The following is a 20906-nucleotide window of genomic DNA, read 5'->3' as shown; positions in this document are numbered from 1 at the left end:
AGACAGATCACGTCAACAAATTAAACCTCATCCCTGTTTTTCTTATTTTGCGTGTAGTCTCTGTGAAACGCATACTAGAGTGGAAGGAGAAATCTCAGCTTGGATCATTCCTGAGGGAAGGTGCTTTGGGCAGTGCAGGTTTTACTGAGGTCAGTTTGGGGGCAACATTACAAATGATGAAAGTGTTAATGTTAAACGGTTAAAAACTTTCAGTGTTTAAATGATTTGTTATTTAATATTGGGTCTGAATTTCTCTTCAGAAGTTCAACTTTAAAATTTTTACAATGTTGAAATGGCTTCTGCACCCCATTAAGAGGCCTCTCAAACTCCTCTGTCCCCCTAGAGCTAAAATGACGGAATTTTTCATCAAAGGAAGATAACATACTAATTTCTGGGTGTGTAAATTGATGTAGGATTTTTTTGGTTGGGTTTCCCCCCCCTTTATGTATAAGAAAAGCTAATGAAGGGAAAACCAGGACTAATGGATGTTTTGTGTTTAGTTCTAAATCTGTTGAGACCGCTGTTCTTTCTTCAAACTTTTATGAAATTGTACACTGAAGATTTTATAGAGCTAATGAATAACGATTGAGAGATGTTGACCTGTATGGCAGTATGCAGATGCTATATTATGAAGACATAGGGGCCTCTGCTCATAATAATTCCCTTGTATGTGATATGAAGGAAGACGCAGAACAGTTTCAGTCCATTCCCATTAATCTCTTGGAAGTGGGGCAGAAGAAGAAGGGAAGTTAGACATGAAGCATTTGTTTCCAAAAATAATTGAGTTAAGCAGTACTTGGTTTGGGTTTTTTGTTGTTATTTGGGTTTTTTTGTTGTTTATTTGTTTATTTGTTTCATCAAACAAGTAAATATCTTTGGGTCGGTGTTAGATTATACATGGTTCTGAGACTTCCTGCTGCTGTCTGACTGCTAGGGATTTTCTTGTTGCTCAGTTTCCCATCAGGGCTGCTTGTAAAACTGAGAGGGATTTTGGAGAGCCGTGAGCCTAGCCTGCGTGGCGGTTATTTCCTTTGTGATTATAGGCATTCCCTCAGAGAAGGAAGTACCATTTTCTGGCTTTGAGAGAAAGCAACATGGGTGTTCAGAGTTATGGGATGGAAAAGTTCGGTGGGCTGTGACTTTGCTTCTTTATGGAAGAGAAGTCACAACTCTCTGCCTTCTTTACTGGCCGTGACATAGGTCTACAGTTGCTTATGGGACTTTGGGGATATGGCGAGGCCTTTTCTGTTGAATTTCTGTGTAATTCCAAACAGTGTGAACTTTTCAAATCACTTGAGAAGTGCCCCAGATGGTGTGACATTCTGCTTCATGGGAAGATTTGAAAGTATTCCCTTTGCATAATTTCTGGTTAACTATTTCATTACATTTGAAATGGGAGAACACCAAAGCCAAGAACTCTGTTGACATTTTGGTGGTGTTTGTTTAACCTCCTAGTGCACAAGCTACATTCGTTGAAAAATATTATTCTTACCTTTGCAAATCATCAGTAATTAATTCCCTTGGAAATATCTACTGCTGCACACGGCCAGCTTGGGAGGCTGCTGACAGATCGTAGTTTTACATCAGGTGCTAACAAATTGATTATTAAATTTCATAACTAACTGATTTATAGCAACAACTTAATTTCTGTATCTCTCTAATGTATTCACTTACTGGATTTTCGAATAGCGCAGAGCAGCTGGATTGCTTTGTTGATTCTAATGGTGAATCGAGCACAGCATATACGATGTGAATGACTTGCCCAGTGCAAGGGTTAGTGATGTATCACAGACTTGTGAAGTGCACGAGATATTAGGTGGTTTTCAGCCACGATATTCACAATTAAGAATGTCCTTGTTAATTATATGTGCTTTTTAACTTTCACTAAATTGTAGCTACACTTACCAGCATGGTGAGAGTTTTCTAGAATTGCTGAATAGCTTGCAGTTCAGGCAGCGTATTCTTAAGACCCAGTCATGCTGTGAAGGATAAGCAACAGTGACTACCTGCTATGATGGAGCAGCTTATGTTCAAGTCCCAGCACGTACTTAAACTGTAATGGTAGACCACGTTAGCTCACTTGGTGTGATGTAAGTCACTGACTGAAGACATTTTAAGGAGACATAAGGGTAAATTTTCAAAACACTCTGCAAGGTTTTAACTGTACAGTGTTTCCAGCAATATCAAATAGGCGTCATGGTTAGAGGCAGCAGCTTGGAAATGTCGATACCAGGAGTAAACACTAAAGAAAATTTTCCTTTGCTGCTGACTTTTCTTGTTGGCCTTAGATGTGCCTTTGATGTAGAAATACAAACTATTTTATACTGAGGGGGGATTTTTTTCCGCCTTGGTCTCAGGAGGAAGCCTAATGTAGATTGCAGCAATGTTTTTAATGAACTTGTGAAATCAAGGTCATAGTTCTGCTACCACTTAAAAATACTCCTGTCATAAAGCAAAGCTGTAGTGCCAGATGTGTGGTGTGAATTGTCATGTATCTTAAAAATTTTGTTCCTGCATAATGATACGTTCAGTGATACAGAGCTCTGCACCGTTGAGATTAGAAGCTGTCTTCTGTGGCTGAAATTCATAACTATACGGGGGCTGTTACACAGGTAATCTCATTCATTTCCTGGTGTGTAACTGTCCAGGTCACAAAAACTTAGATGACAATTTTCAGTAATTGGACCTTTGTTAGCAGTCTGACGAGAGACACCGATAGCTTAATGGACATGGATCCCAATCAGAGAGGTGGTTCTTTCTGAGCTGAAATGAAGCACAACAGCAGTATCTATTGGCACGACCCTTTAGGTTTCTTTTCTGTGGTGTTACCTGGAGAAATCAGCTTTTAACCACGTAAAATGACTAACGCTAATTAAAAATAAAGGAATTCTGAAAGGGAATCTGGGATTACCTTTTCAGTATGATATTAGTTTAAAATGTCTCTGCTATAATAAATATTTTTATTTATATAATATATATATAAAATCTATTATTTTCAGTTATAATTCTATATATTATATAATAGTATACATTATATTGTATATTTTAAAATTATGTATTAGTATTATAACTAGATAAATAAAAACCTTCACAGATTTTTCTAATGGATTATTGTACTTTTAACTTCACGGTGTCTTTTAATTGCTTTTCTTTAAAACTTAGAACAAAATGCTGGTTGAAAAATACAAATCTCATGAAAAGGACTGAAGCATAATTTTATTTCTTTTATAAAACCCAATTAAATACCCTGACAATTTAAAAGTGACTACATTTTATAATTTTATAATTCTAGAATAATCTTTTTAATTATTGAGCTGACAGGTTTAGGTATAAAGTGCATGCTTTGCCTCTGGTAATTGTTGTGGAATTACTATTAATGAAGGAGACTACAGTTTGGAGAGGTGGAATACAGTTTTGGTTCACATGTGAGTCCTTTCTGTCTTACTGTGGTCTGTTACTTCATAGTTCCTATGACAGTTATCAGAAGCATTACTATCTTTTTTAAAAGTGCCATATTTGCTTTCGCAGGGAATGGTGATGGTATTTTTGTATTGCTATGGTATTCATGTGCCTCAGTCCTCATACAGGAGGGTCTTACAGCAAAAATAGCATCTGTGTTGAAGAAACTTGTTCCTTTTCCCCAGCAGATTTACAAATCTGTAAATTAATTCTTGCTAGCGCTTTTCATAAACGTTCAGAAGAGATGATGAATCATCCAAAGTTTCCACACATGCACTCTCAATCTTTATGAGGCTTTGTTTTCCTCTTGGCAGGTGCATCTCAAACAGGCAAAATGAACTCGGGTTTAAAACACTTCGATAAAATATGCCTCAAAAGGTTGGGTACCTTTAAAAAATATGATCCTGCATATATTAGTAAATAGCCTGGTTGTGCTGTGTTGAGTGAGGCTGCAAAGATGAAAAAAAGAACTGCCTTTTTTGCAAGTTGGTTTGAACAGAGAGAGAGAAGGTTGCCTTTAAAAGAACAGTCCCCCTTTATCTTCAATTTCTTTTGCGGGTGTAGTATATATGTGAAGATATTATGCGTATAAGTGCCACTGACCAAAAGGCAAATCAGAAATTCAGTACTTCAGAAAATGAGCTTCCCAAAGTACACAGATGCTTCATACTGCTTCTGAAGCTTTTTGTTAAAATTTTCCAGGTTGGTACAGGTACAGATATTAGATCGTTAACTACTTATTAAAGCAGACTACACTGGTAACCTCCCAGTGGGCTTGAAGTTGAAATTTATTTCAATAATGAAATACAGCCTACTGTTTATGTAGATGCTTATGCAGCTCTTTCAGTATTCAGCTAAGGTGCATTTGATTCCCCCAGAAATGTTTTTCTGAAAACTGGGCTATCAAAATCTGGGGTTTTCAAACATGCCTGAAGGAGTCTAATTACTTAGCTTTGTTTGACAACCTGGGGCTTCATGTTTCACATTCTTTTCCAGAATTCCTTTTGCAGATGCTCAGAGTTGCAGTATATGTGTCCTTCAACCACATAGAAAAATGATCTGACTCTGGCTCTCCTGTCATCTTTTGTGTGTAGGGCTGTGAGGAAAAGAACAGAGGGCAAGCAGCTATTTTCCCTAGATGTGCTTCATTTATTATCTTCAGAATTAGAGTTTATGTTGCAGGGTTGATTTTGTATCATGAGATTTGGCCAATTGCATAAAAGGCATAACAGGCTGGAACAGGCTAAACAAACAAATGTGACATCTTAGTATGGTGGTGTTAGAACATCACAGGTATTAGTGCATGGTTAGAGCAGGAATGGAAAGTATTTGTTTGACAGTCATTATTTTGTGCGACCTTTCCAATTTAATTATATCAGGGCCAGGGATGCCAGATGCAGACTCTCAAGTCTGAGGTGTTCAGCTCAGGTACGCTTGCCGAGGTCTGCTGCGTCAGACTGTGGCTCAAGGACAAGAATACACTATCGGTGCCAAGGTTTCCTTAGAGATGAAACAATCTAGCAAATGTAGATCCATCTGAGGTCCAAGAACCAGAGTCTTTGCTGTGTTTCATACAGATTTGAAAAAAGACAAGAAAGAACAGAAAGGGTGTTTGTCCTTGATCTTGCTGTAGGGGTTGGGAAGGCTGCAAGGTGTGTAGCATCCTGAGATTACAGTGAGATGTCAAGGAATTTAAAGTTTTCTGGACCTGATTTTGGAATGAGAGAGGTACGTGACAGGCTATGTTGTCTTCTAGCTCAGTTTGGTAGAATCTTACCCTTTATAAAGCAAATTGGGAACGCTTCATTTCAAGTTCCTTCATTGTGGCATTTCTATTTCAAATGGATTAGCTGAGTTCAGTGAGGAGGGATTCTGTCTTGAGGATCTCATATGTACTGTGTGCAGTTCTTCCACTGAAGATTGCAGCTTCTGGAGGATGTTTTTATTTTCCAGCTCAGACTTTATCAGCTTGTATTTTTTAACAGCATACATCACAAGCTACAGAAGTATAAACCATGTGGGCATATGCCTTGTTGCATCATGGCTTTATTTCTTAATCTCCTTTCCCCTACCACTTGTGCAGAGGTCATGGATAGATGTCTACCCCACATAAGAAAGTGATAGGAGTTGCTCCTCCACTAGGAAAAATTTCTTTTTTAAATGCTCCAGAAGGAGACTGTTTCTCGATTAGCAGTTGGGGGAACAGTGATAGTGTTGAGGTATTTCTGGTGACCTGCCCATAATGTCAGCCATCCATCCGCTGATCACTGTTGTTGTATTGCTGTATTGTGGTATTGTTGTATTGCTGTAGTAGTCTTGCGCTGGTAGGCATCTGGAGATGACACGTTGTGGTGGGCTAGTTTATTAAAGTAGATATGGAGAGCAAGAAACAAAAATTGGTGCCCCCCTGGACCTGATGTTTACAAACAGAGAAGGACTTGTGGATGATGTGGTGGTTGGAGGGTCTTGGGTATACTGATCATGAAATGATAGAGTTTTTGATTCTCAGAGACATAAGGAGGAGGGTCAGAAGAACTGCCACCTTGGACTTCCAGAGGGCAGACTTTGGCCTATTTAGGAGCCTGGATGACAGAGTCCCCTGGGAGGCAGCCCTGAAGGGCAAAGGAGTCCAGCAAGGATGGGCATTCTTCAAGGAGGACATCTTAAAGGTGCAGGAGCAGGCTGTCTCCATTTGCTGAAAGATGAGTCAGCAGGGAAGAAGACCTGAACAGAGCGCTTTGGCTGGAACTCAGGAAAAAATTGAGAGTTTATTACCTTTGGAAGAAGGGACAGGCAAATCAGGAGGACTACAAGGATGTAGTGAGGTTATACAGGGAGAAAATTAGAAGGGCCAAATCCCAGCCAGAACTTAATCTGGCTACTGCCGCAAAAAAAAAAAAAAAAAAAAAAAAAAAGACAAAGTTTCTATAAATACATTAACAGCAAAGGAAGGGCTAAGGAGAATCTCCATCCTTTAATGGATGCATGGGGAAACATACTGACAAAGGATGAGGAAAAGGCTGAGGTACTTGTTGCCTTCGTTGCCTCAGTCTTTAATAGTAAGACCAGTTGTTCTCTGGATACCCAGCCCCCTGAGCTGGGAGGCGTGTATGGGGAGCACAATAGAGCCCCCATAACCCAGGGGGAAATGGTTAGTGACCTGCTACACCACCTAGACACACACAAGTCTATGGGGCCAGATGGGATCCACCCAAGGGTACTGAGGGAGCTGGCAAAAGTGCTCACCAAGCCACTCTCCATCATTCATCAGCAGCCCTGGCTAACTGGGGAGCTCCCAGTTGACGGGAGATTAGCAAACGTGACGCCCATCTACAAGAAAGGCAAGAAGGAGGATCTGGAGAACTACAGGCCTGTCAGCCTGACCACGGTACCAGGGAGGTTATGGAGTGATACATCTTGATCGAGCTCACCAGGCAAGTGCAGGACAACCAGGGGATCAGGCCCAGCCATCACGGGCTAATGAAAGGCAGGTCCTGCCTGACCAACCTGATCTCCTTCTACGACAGGGTGACCCGCCTGGTGGATGAGGGAAGGGCTGTGGATGTTGTCTGCCTGGACTTTAGTAAAGCCTTTGATACTGTCGCACACAACATTCTCCTAGAGAAGCTGGTGGCTCATGGCTTGGGTGGGTGGACTCTTCACTGGGTAAAAAACTGGCTGGATGGCCGATCCCAGAGAGTGGTGGTGAATGGAGCTAAATCCAGTTGGTGGCCAGTCACAAGCGGGGTTCCTGAGGGCTCAGTGTTGGGGCCGGTCTTGTTTAATATCTTTATCAATGATCTGGACAAGGGGATCGAGTTCACCCTCAGTAGGCTTGGAGATGACACCCAGTTGGGTGGGAGTATTGATCTTCTCAAGGGCAGGAAGGCTTTGCAGAGGGACCCGGACAGGCTGGTTTGATGGGTGGAGGTCAATTGTATGAGGTTTAACAAGGCCAAGTGCCGGGTCCTGCACTTGGGTCACAACAACCCGATGCATCGCTACAGGCTTGGGGAGGAGTGGCTGGAGAGCTGCCTGGCGGAGAAGGACCTGGGGGGTGTTGGTTGACAGCCGGCTGAACATGAGCCAGCAGTGTGCCCAGGTGGCCAAGGAGGCCAACAGCATCCTGGCTTGTATCAGGGATAGCGTGGCCAGCAGGAGCAGGGCAGGGATCGTGCTTCTGTACTGGGCACTGGTGAGGCCGCCCCTTGAATCCTGTGTTCAGTTTAGGACCCGTCAGTACAAGAGGGTCATTGAGGTGCTGAAGCGTGTCCAGAGTACAGCCACAAAGCTGGTGAAGGGTCTGGAGAGCAGGTCTGATGAGGAGTGGCTGAAGGAACTGGGGGTGTTTAGTTTGGAGAAGAGGAGGCTGAGGGGAGACCTTATCCCTCTCTACAACTACCTGAAAGGAGGTTGTAGCAAGATGGGTGTCAGTCTCTTCTCCCAGTTTACTAGTGATAGGACAGGAAGGAATGGCCTCAAGCTGCATTAGGGTGGGTTTAGATTGGGTATTAGTTAAAAATTCTTAGCTGAAAGGGTTGTCAGGCGTTGGAACAGGCTGCCCAGGGAAGTGGTAGAGTCACCATCCCTGGGGGTATTTAAAAGATGTGTAGATGTGGTGCTTAGGGACATGGTTTAGTGGTGGACTTGGCAGTGCTAGGTTGATGGTTGGAGTTCATGATCCTAGAGGTCTTTTTCAACTTAAGTGATTCTATGATTCTATAAAAAGAAAAGCTAAAATAACACCTTCTTCTCCCGCCTCCCTGTTCCCCGCTGCCCCCCACCCTTTCCCTGGGCTCAACTTCACTCCTTCGTCCCAACTGCTCCACCTCCCCTCATCCTGAGCGGCGTGGGAGGATGGGCAGTTGTGGTCAGTACACAACAGCTCCTCTCTGCTGCTCCTTCCTCCTCGCACTTTCCCTCTGTTGCAGCATTGGGTCCTCTCCACGGGCTGCAGCCCTTCAGGATGCACCTTGCCCAGCATGGGCTCTCCCCGGGCTGCAGGGAAATCCCTGCGCCAGTGCCTGGAGAAGCCGCCCTGCAGCTGCACCACTGCCAGAGCCATCACCCCTGTGCCCAAGGCACACCTTGGCCCAGTTCACACAGGGATGTAATTACATGTATTTCACTGATTCAATTTTATTCAATCCTTCTGATTATTCAGGCCTCTTCACATACTGATCTGCAATGCTGCCGTGTTTGGTGCTCCCTGGTGCTTGACAGAGGATGGCCTGGAGTCCACCTTCCAGGTGAACCATCTGGGACATTTCTATCTTGTCCAGCTTCTGGAAGACGTCTTACGCCAGTCGTCTCCTGCTAGGGTTGTGGTGCTGTCTTCTGAATCACACAGGTTGGTGGATGTTACCTTTGATTTAGCTGAATTCTGCAATCCTTAGCGCATCAAACAGTAATGGCAGAACTGCAAAAGTTTTTGAAAATGAAAGGCCTTGCTCTAATGCGTTTGTGTTTGAATAATCTTTTTAAAAATAAAAGCTTTACTTACTAATGCCTGTGGATGTCACTGGATTTGGCTCTGCTGCTGGATAAAGTGTGTTCTACTTTTATAACCGTATGTAGGTATTTTTTGATCATTCTTTGTATGAATGCAGATTTTTGCAGCATTTCAGACCACTCATTGATTTTGCGAGGAGATGGAATAATAATTGATTAAATCTGAATGGCATGACCTATATTGATTTGTCATTCAACAACTTCAACATCTTACCAAGAAGAATGTGCAGTTATTTTAGCAGGAGAAACAATGCAATTAAAAACTGCTAGATGAAATCCAATTGTTTTATAATGAGAAATTAGGGAATTCAATGCAGACATTAGCTGTATAATTGTAAAATGGGAAGTAGTGTAGTTAATACATATTAGAAATCTGGCCATGCATCTTTTGGTGAATTTTTTAATTAAAATGTTAGATGCTCGTCTTTTCTACTGCCAGGAGAAGTACAGTTGGCAAAAAAGATGTTGATGAGGTTTTCCTTCTTTCAGACATGCTTGTGCTGTTTGTATTAATAACTGAAAAGATGGATTTGATCTAAATAAAGTTCCTTGTGCAAAATGCATGCCCCAATCCTGAATTTTGGTGAGCAGGAACCACTTACTGCCTTCTGATTTAGTGTAGGGACTGCAGGATTAGACCTTTACTGTCCAGCTTTAAACATTACTGTTTCTTTCTATTTCACTTTTGATCGTGTGTAACAGCTCCAGCAAACCAAAAGGAAGAATATGCGAGTGCTTTCTTTTTCCCCCTGACTTCATATTTCTGAAATGTTTTAGTGACCCAGAATGAAGCTTATTTTTTTAATCATGTTTCCATAAAATGTAACCCCAGGGACCTGGTAGAGAGAGACCAGCCAAGGGTCGGCCTGAAACCTTTATCACTTCCAAACACAGGGGCTTATGGTATAAATGACACACTGCAGAAAGATTTACTTTTGCCATTTTAAATTTATGATGGCTGAAATGAAAGGAAGCAATAGAAAATGCCAGTAATAATCCTCCCAGGTGTTAAAAGACATGAAATGTCTAGTAATTAGGTGGTAACAAAAGCTGGACATCCTTATCTTTGCAAATCACACCAGGTTTGTGAAAGCAAGTAGCAGAGTCCTGTTAGGCATGAGGGAGGCTACTGCGGGGCAGGCAAGATAGCTCTAGAAATAAATCTGCCAACTCCAATCACTTGCCAGATGTGGAGGGCACAACGGGATACGTATAAATGAGCTGTTATTTAATGGGAGATTATGTTGAATTGTCAGCTGCTTGTTCCCCTTTGTAAGTTTGTGTCTCTGATAGGATTTTAAATGACATCTTTGTGTTTCACTGTATTAAGTGCGATGTGTAACTAGAGCTCACATCTCTGGACGTCTTCATCTGTGTTTTTGAAAACATTTTTTAAAGTGCCCATTGCTAACTTAGTGACATCAGCCAAGGTTTATAGAAGCCCATCAAAAAGTAAGTTACAGTCTATGTTTGAATAAAATAATAATTGAAACTAGTAAATTCCCCTTTTTCTAAGGGGTCAGATTCATGTATTATGGCGTATCTTAACACTTAAACTGGTCATGGTAAATAACTGTGCTTTTCCCCCTCATTCTGTTTAATGGCAAGAAGTTGATGTAAGGAGTTAGTTTAGACATTAGGCATTATTGGGTAGCAGTACTTTCTGACCTACTTGAGAACTCTGAGCCTTAAACTATGTTGTAAAACAGAAGTGTTGGTGTCTAATTACTTCCATAAACCTTGGCTGGATCTTTTCACTGGAGTCAAGACCCCCTGTTAGGGGAAAAATAAAGTCCCGTGTTTGCAGAAAATATTATACTAGACTGCTCCGAGGCAAAATATTTATTTGCCTCTCCGGTTCTTTGTTCACTTCTAGTTACTTCTCTGGATTCAGCACAAATGAATTCTGTTTAAATTAAGCTTTTGGGTACTTTAAGCACATCATATTAAAACCAGAATAATAAGTAGGATGACTTCCCTTCTGTCTTTATTTCTGTGTTGTTAATTTGATTGTACAGCCCTTATCCTACTGAATTCAATGAGATTGCCGACATAAGTAAGATTGACTCACATAAGCACACTTTCAGGACTGGACTCAAAAAATGGCACCATGTTTCTGTTATACAGTGTACACAGAGTGTTTTATTTATAGATTATTTTTGGTGTCATAAATGATTACTTGAGGAATGAATATAGGAAATTCCTCCCAGAATAGTCCTGTTGATTTCAGAAATGTATTTTATCTAACTGAAAATTATGAAAGAGAAATGTTGTTGTTGAAATTGAAGGGCTAATTCTGCAAGATACAGAATATCCTGGATTCCTCTTGAGTTCAAATACTGTAGTTGCTTTTCTCTGAGTGCATTATATTCTGCTCACAGAATGAATGCAGAAATTCCAGCTGATCTCTTCATTTCTGGGCACGAGATGCAAAATTAGTAAAGATATTTTAAAACATTTTTCTAGTGTGTACTATAATTATGTTTATCCCTGTTCTCCCCAGCTGATTCTGAAAACTCTGAGTATTAAAAAGAGCTTGCTAAATCCTTTTTATTTTTAGTAGCTCTTCTGAATGAAACATAGATCTGTAGCTAAATGTAGTATTATTTTCTAATATTAAGATGTATCAGTAAACTGAGAAATCAAATTGTAAGAGTTGTGGGGGAACATGCTATACGGAAACTTCCTTTTCTTCATGGAAATGTCTTTAGAACATTCACTACTTCATTATTAAAAAAAAAAAGAGGGGAAAAAAAAAAGGAAAGAAACAAACAGCTGGTGTTTAATGACTCTGTCAGACCCAATTAAAAAACATCAACTAGTTACTTTGATTTGTGTTCAGCCATGCCATGGGTATACTTAAAAACATTATACTCTGCCAGAACTCATTCTGGCTTTGTTTACATTTATCTTTTAAACATATAAGTCTATTGATGGCAAGTTACCAAGGTTATAACCCCTTTATATTCATCAATTTTTAATCTAAAAAGGAGTCTAAGAGGCAGTGAGACTCATCCATAGTTACTTGAACACTTAAATGAAAGTGTGCACTATGTGAACACTGGATGAAATAAACAAGGGAAAGGAAGAAGAGGAAATGAAAGGATGCTGGTCTGGTTTTCTCTGCTTCTAATGCAGAGTTATTTTATCCAACATTTCTTCCTACAAGTTGATTGTGCTTTCATGGATCTATGGCAAAATATTTTTTTGGATTTGAAATAAAGTGATTCGTAAGTTACATATGATGCCTTTAAAGCATTAAAGCCTTTTTTGACTTGTTTTTATTTATCATTTGTTTTCTCTAACTATTCAGTAATTTTACAGCCATATTATATGGGACTATTTCTTGGGTCTCAGGCAATTGCCAGTAGATGCTTTGAACTGCTAAATAAGCTGTTGTTTTATGTTGGTTCTGGCCAAGATCTACTCTGTTGTCTACATTTTATGTTGTTCTTAATGAGAGTGAAATTAACTCTGGGGTATCTAAGGCATATTTACTGTTTTTTAGATTTACAGAAATTAAAGACTCCTCTGGAAAACTTGATTTCAGCCTGCTTTCTCCATCTAAGAAGGAGTATTGGGCTATGTTGGCCTACAACCGTTCCAAGCTTTGCAATATACTCTTCTCCAACGAGCTGAACCGACGCCTTTCTCCCCACGGGGTGACGTCTAATGCAGTCCATCCTGGAAATATGATTTACTCCTCCATTCATCGTAACTGGTGGGTGTATACCCTGCTGTTTACCTTGGCTCGACCTTTCACCAAATCCATGGTAAGTCAATGCCTTACAGTATATTACACATCTTCATTTTTCGAATCAGGGGAGTAAAGTTATAAAAATCCAGATGTATTTATCTGCTTTGATCTATTGTCTTTTATAACTACCACCCTGATTTTAATGACAAACACTGTGCCAATATAGTGCTCTAGAAGGGGATTCTTCGACCATTTTAGATTAACTTTGTCAATTTTCAGTAAAGCTACCTTGTTAGATGGAGTGCATGACTCCCTTGTTTGAATATATGATTTTCACCAAGATTGAAGTAGTTGTACATCTTAGGTGTGGGATAGTTTAGAGTTATTTCTGTGCTCAGAATACGTAAAACATCAAAAAAATTGCTTTGGTTTTTAAGTGGGATATGCTTGACTGCATTTTTTATGTAAACAGATGCCCTAGTTAGAAGATACTACAGACATTATTAATGGCTGAGGGAAAGTGCTTTCTGTGGTAAAAGCACCTTCATTCATATTTAAAAAAAATCCCAACACCCAACAATATTCTTGGTTCCTACAAAGCACTGAAGGCAATGGGTGTTTTCCCTTTGTCTCCATTGTACTTTGGACTGGGACCATGACATAATGAGAGGCTATGCAGTTCTTTCATAGCCAACATTGTGAGGCTTCATTATATAAGAATTTGCAGCATCTCCAGTGCTTGGAGGGGTTACTTTTATCCCTCGAACCTCTGACCCAGGTTATTTATAAGGAGTCCGAAGTCTTTTTTTAGGCAGAGGATGACTTTCACTTCACGGAGAACTGGGCTTCCTTTAACCTTATTGACTGTTTCTCATTCCTTATTCACTGGCAAAGAAGGGTATTCTCAAAAGGGGAGCAGGGAGAGGAAGTCTCCCTTGAACATTTGCAGCTACGAATCAGGGGAATGAAAAGATTCCTACCTCTCCAGAACTCATCTAGCCATGGCAATTTGTTCAAGCCCAAACCAGGTCCCTTTTACAGAAGATTTCACAACTGACAAGAGTGGTTGTGGTGTAATGTATCTTATTGTCTCCCTAAGCTAGTGATGCAGACCAAAATAATTGGTTTTATTTGAAAAAGAACAGAGAAGGAATTGTTGAGGCAGAGGGATTCATCCTTAAGTAGCTTAATCTCCTGCATAACCTAGAGTAGCTGAGAAAATCAGTGGTTGAATTTGTATGTATAGCTGCAAAAAAAGTTTGCTTGTACATTTCATTATCATTGAGATAATTACATTAATCTTGGTTTATATTGGGTTAATGTAAGTGGAAAACACATCTTAAAATGTTTAAAGCTCTGCTTACATGTCCAAAAAGTAACAGCTTCTTCAACAATACTGGTTCTTCTTTTGTGGAACAAAACACAAATATTCTAGTGTAGTGCACTGACTACGTGTCAGTCAGGAGAGTCTTCACACCTCTAACCTCTGCCTGCAGCTTGCAGCCTGTGCATGTGCAGAACCTATTTATGTCCATGGGATTGTTAAGTGAGCATTCTGGCACCTTGGGACACGTAATAATATCTTTCAACAGCACGTTTTTTGACCAGAACCTTTAAAACCCTGTCTCCGCTGTGTTAGGAAGGGTTTGTAAAACAAATTATTGAAATTCTCCTGAGAATGGATAAGTGAACGTTATCAGTGTCCCATGAAAAGGATCCAGTCTGTGGAACTTTTATGAATTGTTAGTTTTATTTGCGCTGACATATTTTCAGAAAGGAACCTTTTGTGTTTGTTTCCTCGATAATCTCATCCTCTTAGGAGCAAAATAAAACACTGAAGTTCATTCTGAATTCTTTAAAACAGTTGGTAGATTTGTTTTTTTATAGTATCTATTTATGGATGGTACATAGAAAAGAATACAAAATGTAGTAGAAAAAATATCAGCACCGAATGAAGTGTACTCTAGTCCAAGCCGAATCACTTCACTAAGTCCTTCAGGTTTTTATGTATTTCACTGAGGTTATTTGAATGTTATGATGGAGGGTATGAGTTGAGGGTAAGCATCAGTTTTATAACTCCTATTCTGCTATGAATTGTTACGTTCCCCCGAACCTTACCACTGTTTGATTGCCAGTAAAACTAGAAAAGTGCCCCTCGCTGGGTATGCACGCAAGCCGCGCTGAAATTCTCAACATCATCAGCATTAAGAGTTTTTCTATTTTAAGATTGGTAGGGAGCAAATGATCTGCTGCTTCTCCTTTGTGAGGGATTGTGCTGTCACAAACCCAGAATAGATTTCTCTTGAGGATCTTTTTGTCGGCCTCCTCTCAGGATTTCTGTGGCAGCTCACGCCGGAGTTTAGATGGGTGTTTTGGCCAGAATACTGGGCATGTGCCTTTAGAGCTTAAAGCTGCAGTCCCAAGGTTGTGAACCATACATTCCTGTGTGTTGCAAGGATGTCTGCATTGCACAATGCAGCATGATGCAGCAGCATTTAAAGTAGTTGCAGCTGAGCTGGGTCCATAGCTGGAGTTGAGAGATCCGTGACAAGGTTGTGTGGAGAGAGGTGAGGTTGATCGGTTCAGGCAAGGTGCCACGCAGATACGCCTGTACCAGTTTTGATCTCTGAGGCAGTAGCTTTAACTGCTGCAGCATTGTGGTATGTGGAAAGCCTAGTTCTTCTGGAGCCAGTTTAAAGGTCTTCACTACCTTTTTTAACTGTAGAGGCTCCTGGAGTCTGTACAGATACATGCACGTATATGCACACGCGTGTGCACGCACACACTCACGCACACTCTGCAGCTGCACATACCTGCTTCTAACTGGGGCCTTTACGTACTATACGGAATTAGTATTTCGTACTATTTATATACAAATATAAAAAATAATTGCATCCTTAATTTGTATTTCACAAAGATCTGCTTACTAGATGTTCTGAGAGTGGTGGATAGCTCAGAATAACACTCAGTTTCAGCTCTTTTGGAAACTCTGAAGCTAGATGCAGGAGAGAATTAGAAAATACATTTGTTTCCCTACTAGTTGTTTCCCGAACAATATAATTCTTACATTCTGTCCTAGCTACAAGTTGCTACTAAGAAATTAATCTTCACGCCTTTGACTTAACTGTCATTGTTTTCTGTGGTGCTAACTTATAAAATCGTCTATTTAAAGTTTACTTAATCATACCAGTTCAGTAATTATTTTGTTTTGTTTCCAACAATGAGGAAATATACATTGTGTATCTCAAATGTATTTTTTAATGTAGCTATTCAGTTCTTGAATGTCGAATAGCTCCACTTTGGTTGATGAGGATGTAATATTTTTGTTGTTGCATACTGGGAATTGTCACTTTGGGGAGAGGTCATGCAGCCTTTGGTGTGTGGCACTTGGGATGTTCAGCATGACAGAATTTACCTTAGGAAACACTGCTGGTAGCTGTTCAGTTTTAGCTGATTCCCTGAAGCACTGAGAATCAGTATTCTAATATCACACTCTTATTTACCTGTTTGCGGTTACTGGCTGCGACTACAGTGACTTAATTTCAGTAATTAGGACTCTTTATGAAGTCAGGCTATTTTAAGTTTCTGCTTAAATAAAAAGTTTGCAGATCACTTCGAATCTGGTTTTCCTAAACGAACAAACATATTTAGATAGGGTTTGTCTGTCTTTCAAGTGTGAGGCTTTTAAAGTCATAATTTTAGTGGTTCTGTAAATGGTCATACCTCACGGCAGGAAGAAATGCAGCTTCACATTTTCCAAACCTGCTTTATGAGTGAGCGCAACATAAAAATTATGGTATGCTTATGCTGGTTGTAGTGAACTCTTCTGTTGGATCACAGAGAGTTGTCTGGTCCGCTTTTGAAACAGAACACAATATTTAAATCACTGGTGGTTATTGGTATACAGGAAGTACTTTTGGTAAGTAGCGCAATGGAAACTGAAAGACTATTCCTTTTTTCCCACCCACCTCTTTTCAAGTTCTGAGATTTACAAGGATTTGCTAGACAGAAATGGAGAATAAGGGTTTTTTTTTTAGAAAGTGATAGTTGCAAATAAATTACCATTCTATTACTGTAGTAACTGTAGCTCTACTAATGTTCAAAGGGCCTCTCTTTTACTTACCACTTTATAGTTACTCAGTAAATTGGACAAGCTTATAGTATAATTAAATGTAAATTGAAACAAGTGGCCACTGTAAATAACAGATTGGAAGAGAAGCTCTGAAAGTAACTGTGTAGGCCATGCATGTGCTTAGCTGCTTTGATCTAAGGCTTTAGGGTTTTGTTTCCTTGGGCTTTTTTTCTCCTCCCCGTGCTCTTTCTCTCTCATTTCCACCTTCTCCATCTCCCCCCGCTCCTCTCTCTTCTTGAAAGTTGGCTCAAGAACAGTTTGACTAAGTTGTTTCTTTGTTTTAATACTAGTCATTCAGAACCCATCTGATTTGTTACTATTTACATACAAGACTAAAATTAAATACATTTATTGTAAGTTATGAGCTTAAACTGAGTATGTTATCTAGTGTCACCCCCGGCTGATTTTGTGAGTGTACAATGGCATAGAAAATTAGAAGCAGAGTGCCATTATCACACACTTTTGATAGTCTTGCATAGAACCAAATATTTTTGTTGGCAGGTAACAGAGCAGAAAGAATATCATGTGTTAGAGTAGCAAGAGCTTAACAGATGTTTCAGTGAACTGAATTTTCAAATCCTTTTACATTAAGAAATGGCTAGGGTTTGTAGAAGTTCTGAGACTATTGGGTTACATTTCCTGTTGCAGCGCAAAGCCAGCCATTGTGCTCGAGTTTTAGCAGATGTGTTACTCCCTTTTAATGGTTGGGAATAAAACATTGGTCCTGTTGCCGAGACATAAATTAAAACTAGAAGAGCTCAACCTGTCAACTTTAAACAGCCAATTAGCTGCAGTAAGACCATTCTGCCCCTAATTTTTCACTGCGTAAGAGACTGATACTTGAACTGCTCTTTGATTTCTGCCTCGTCCCCCAAAGACAGTAGCTTTTCAGAATTGGATTTTGTATTTAAAGTAATTGCTATTGAGAATTATAAGGAATATCTTTAAGAGCCCCAAAGTCTTCTGCATGTCTTACTTTCACATAAAACAATGAATTCTTGTGATTCTGATACTATTTGCGGAGTGTTGTAGGCAGCTGGCGTGTGTTGCAATGCTCGTATGAGCAGGAGGAAGCCCCTGTGCCTACAAGTGCTTTACTGGTTTTACTTTTGCCGTATGTTGGAATTGTCTACATTTAAATTTCATGTGATGATTTGCGCTCACACCTAGCATCAACTCAGAGTTGCTATTCTGGTGAGAAATGAATCTGCGTCTGTAGGAGCGACTTGATTCTACCTAATGATCACATCTGTTTGCTTTTGACAGAAGCCCAGAAGAGGCCCTGCAGTCTCATAATCTCTTCTCTTTCTCCCCTGTTCTTTGCTAAAGAAGCTGGAATAACCCTTAGAGCTAGGGATAGTATTCCCTCCTTAAATAAACATTTTTTGCTGTCCAAAGATCTGTGTGGGCTGCGTTGAGTTGATGTTGGCTTCCATTACTGAATTCACAGTTCAGGCCAAATTCTGCCCTCAGCTGTGCATGTTCAAGTCCAAGAGCAGTCATGGGCAGGGTGGGTATGTGCGTGTTTCAGTCTAGAATTTGGCTTGTATTTCCTCCCTAAGACATTCCTGAAAATGCACTGGGGTTTCTTGAAAAGCAACAGGCAGTTCTTTTTGAAAAGAGCCTCATGGTTTAGAGTTGATCAAAATGGCAGTTTCTTTTCTCAAATTGAGTTTTGAGTAGGAAGTGAAAGAGGAAGGGCAAGTAAAAGGGACCAACTATCTACTGGATATTAGCAGCTGTAGAGAGTGTATAAATCACATATGCAATTCTCCTGTTTTATGGATTGATGCCTAAAGTGTGGCTGTGAAAGCGATGCTGAGCAACAGCTCTCTTTTTTAACAGACAGGTTTGTGGACTGTACCTCTAGTAACATGGAAGGACAGTTACTTTATTGAACCCTGATAGCATACGCTTCCTTGCAGAATACTGTTATTTAAGATTCACTGAATTGGGTAAAAGGAGAGGCGGCATACGTGGAAGAATAGTTTGACTGGTTGTAACAGGATGGTAAAGAAATGCCTCCAAAGTAGTTGTTAATCATTTTGGAAGGATGGTGCAAAAATTCTTCTCTGTATTTAGAATTTGTGTCCTATTGAGTAATAAAATGTAATATAAGCTAGTTTATTATCAAACTCACACTTAACTGATACATATTTTAACTTCCTGCTAAAATAAACGTCCCATGAAATATGAGGGCAAATTAAATCTGTCCCCCATAACCTCCACCACAGGAATGGAAAGTCGTTATGAAAACCTATCCATGTGCCAAACAGGATCTCAGCATGCAGAGCGGTGCTGGGGTGGAGCAATGGCCATGGAATTTGCTGTGTCCAGCACACCCCCATAAATGTTTGTGCAGCAGCTCTGTTATGTCCTATAGTTTTGGGGAGGAAGTAAGGAATTTCTTCCTCTCCCCTTAGATCCTTGTAGAATTTCAGAATGCCCTGCCAAGTATGTGGGCTGAAGGCAGGGAAATATTTGGTCCATAATGTTTTATATTACATGTAATTAAATTAGAATTTTAAATTAAAAAGTATATTTCCCTGTTTTTCAGCCTGAGAAAGCTTTCTTGGATTAGAAAGCTATATATACACCACGTGGAATGTCTGCGTACAGGTCTGAATAGCCCACAAATGCTAATCTTGGGTGCAACCTCACATCCAGCCCTGTCTGCTACCTTATTGTCTCCTGCTTGAAATCTGAAAAAGATTGGCCTCATAGGTAGTTAATAGCAGAGAGTAGAATGTCGCTTTCTGAAACTTGTGCAAAGTCAGCCTTGCATTCAGTTAGTTTCATTTCTTGGTTCAGATTGTTACACTGTCTAGAAACAGACCTTCTTATTGAATAATGGGGGTATCGGATTTGTGGGTATAAGCTGCATTACAAATAAAATAACGAGTGCTTAACAAAAGGTTTTAAAAGTAATTCTTTTTTATTTTTTTACTCTGGTATGATGCATCCATATTTTCTTTCTTGTCTGAAAGTCCCAGGCTTCCCTTTACTGTACTTTTTCCCAGTGTTCTTTCGCAGTCCTCCAAAGATTTCAACTTCCTGTTTTTTCCTCCTTCTTATTCCTTCTCTTTTACTCACCACCACTTGCGGAGCTAAACAGCAGCTGAAGTGCCATGGTGTCTCGGAGGGGTTACGCAGCATTGATCTGCTCAGAATATATTTGAGAATCCACGAGGAAGGAGATTTCTGTTGTATGACAAGCGTTGGGGTGCTTGGGTGACAGGCGAGATGTTGCAGTCTGACAGAAACACCTGAACGGGATATTTAGCCTTTTTTTGTCCCTTCACCTTTGGTTTTTATGTCATTACCATACTCGCTATTAGGAATTTGCCTCATCCTGGTGGCAGTGCTCTTGAGACCTTTCTCATACTGGAACATCATCATTTGTTTTATTTGCTGCAAAAATTGATTATCTACTGCAATAACTGAAAACAAGTAAGGTATCGATTTTCCATGGGCAAAGATGACTAAAATTTCGAACTGTGAGTTTGAAGAGATTATATAAAAAGATTGGTTTATGTGCTTAAGTAGTGAAATTCAGTACTTTCAAAATGCTTGAAATTCTGAGGTTCTGAGGGTTTTTTGATTTTTGTGTTTGCGTTTAGTTTGCATATTGTTGTACAGGTATTCTTTGTTTCAATGTCAAGTATTACAAAGAAATGTGGAAGTAGGATGAAAATTTAGTTTGTGGGGGAAAAAAGGTTTCTCCGTATGGGAGTCTGTATTTTCACAGTCCTCTGTGAAAAATTATTTCCGTGTTTTTATTCTCTGTTGTCAGGGAAGAAAATAGCTAATAACACTTGATAATATTCTGGATTTATAGGTACAACCTCTTGGCCTCCCTTCCTTCTCCTGACTGATTAGAAAGTTTTTCTCTCTCAAAAGTGGGTATACGCTACTTTGCTACATAGATATAATGTTAAAATCTGGTTATGGACAGGTTTGTGACACTTCTGGTTTTGTGGCCACACAAAAAACCAGACTTCTTGTGTAGTTTACATGACTCTAATATTTATTGACAAGCGTTGCTAAGACAACAGCAAAGTATTTATCATATAGCTTTGTTAAAAATAATAGATTGGAAAAGAGAAA

At 39.9% G+C, this 20906-nt stretch overlaps 1 protein-coding gene across 7 annotated transcripts in view; it reads left to right on the top strand.

The window, feature by feature from the left end:
• Positions 1-20906, top strand: part of WWOX (WW domain containing oxidoreductase) — a 537265-nt gene that overhangs the window by 127282 nt on the left and 389077 nt on the right. For all 7 annotated transcript variants that reach the window (XM_075101317.1, XM_075101318.1, XM_075101319.1 and 4 more), the window contains exons 7-8: positions 8624-8809; positions 12479-12743. In XM_075101317.1, the coding sequence (XP_074957418.1) occupies positions 8624-8809; positions 12479-12743 (451 nt within the window). The remainder of the gene's footprint in view (positions 1-8623; positions 8810-12478; positions 12744-20906) is intronic.

This window comes from Phalacrocorax aristotelis, chromosome 8, assembly GCF_949628215.1.
Source record: "Phalacrocorax aristotelis chromosome 8, bGulAri2.1, whole genome shotgun sequence".
In the NCBI taxonomy this organism is placed as follows: Eukaryota; Metazoa; Chordata; class Aves; order Suliformes; family Phalacrocoracidae; genus Phalacrocorax; species Phalacrocorax aristotelis.
Note: the sequence above shows the minus strand (reverse complement) of the source record. Positions and strands in the feature narration are given on the sequence as shown.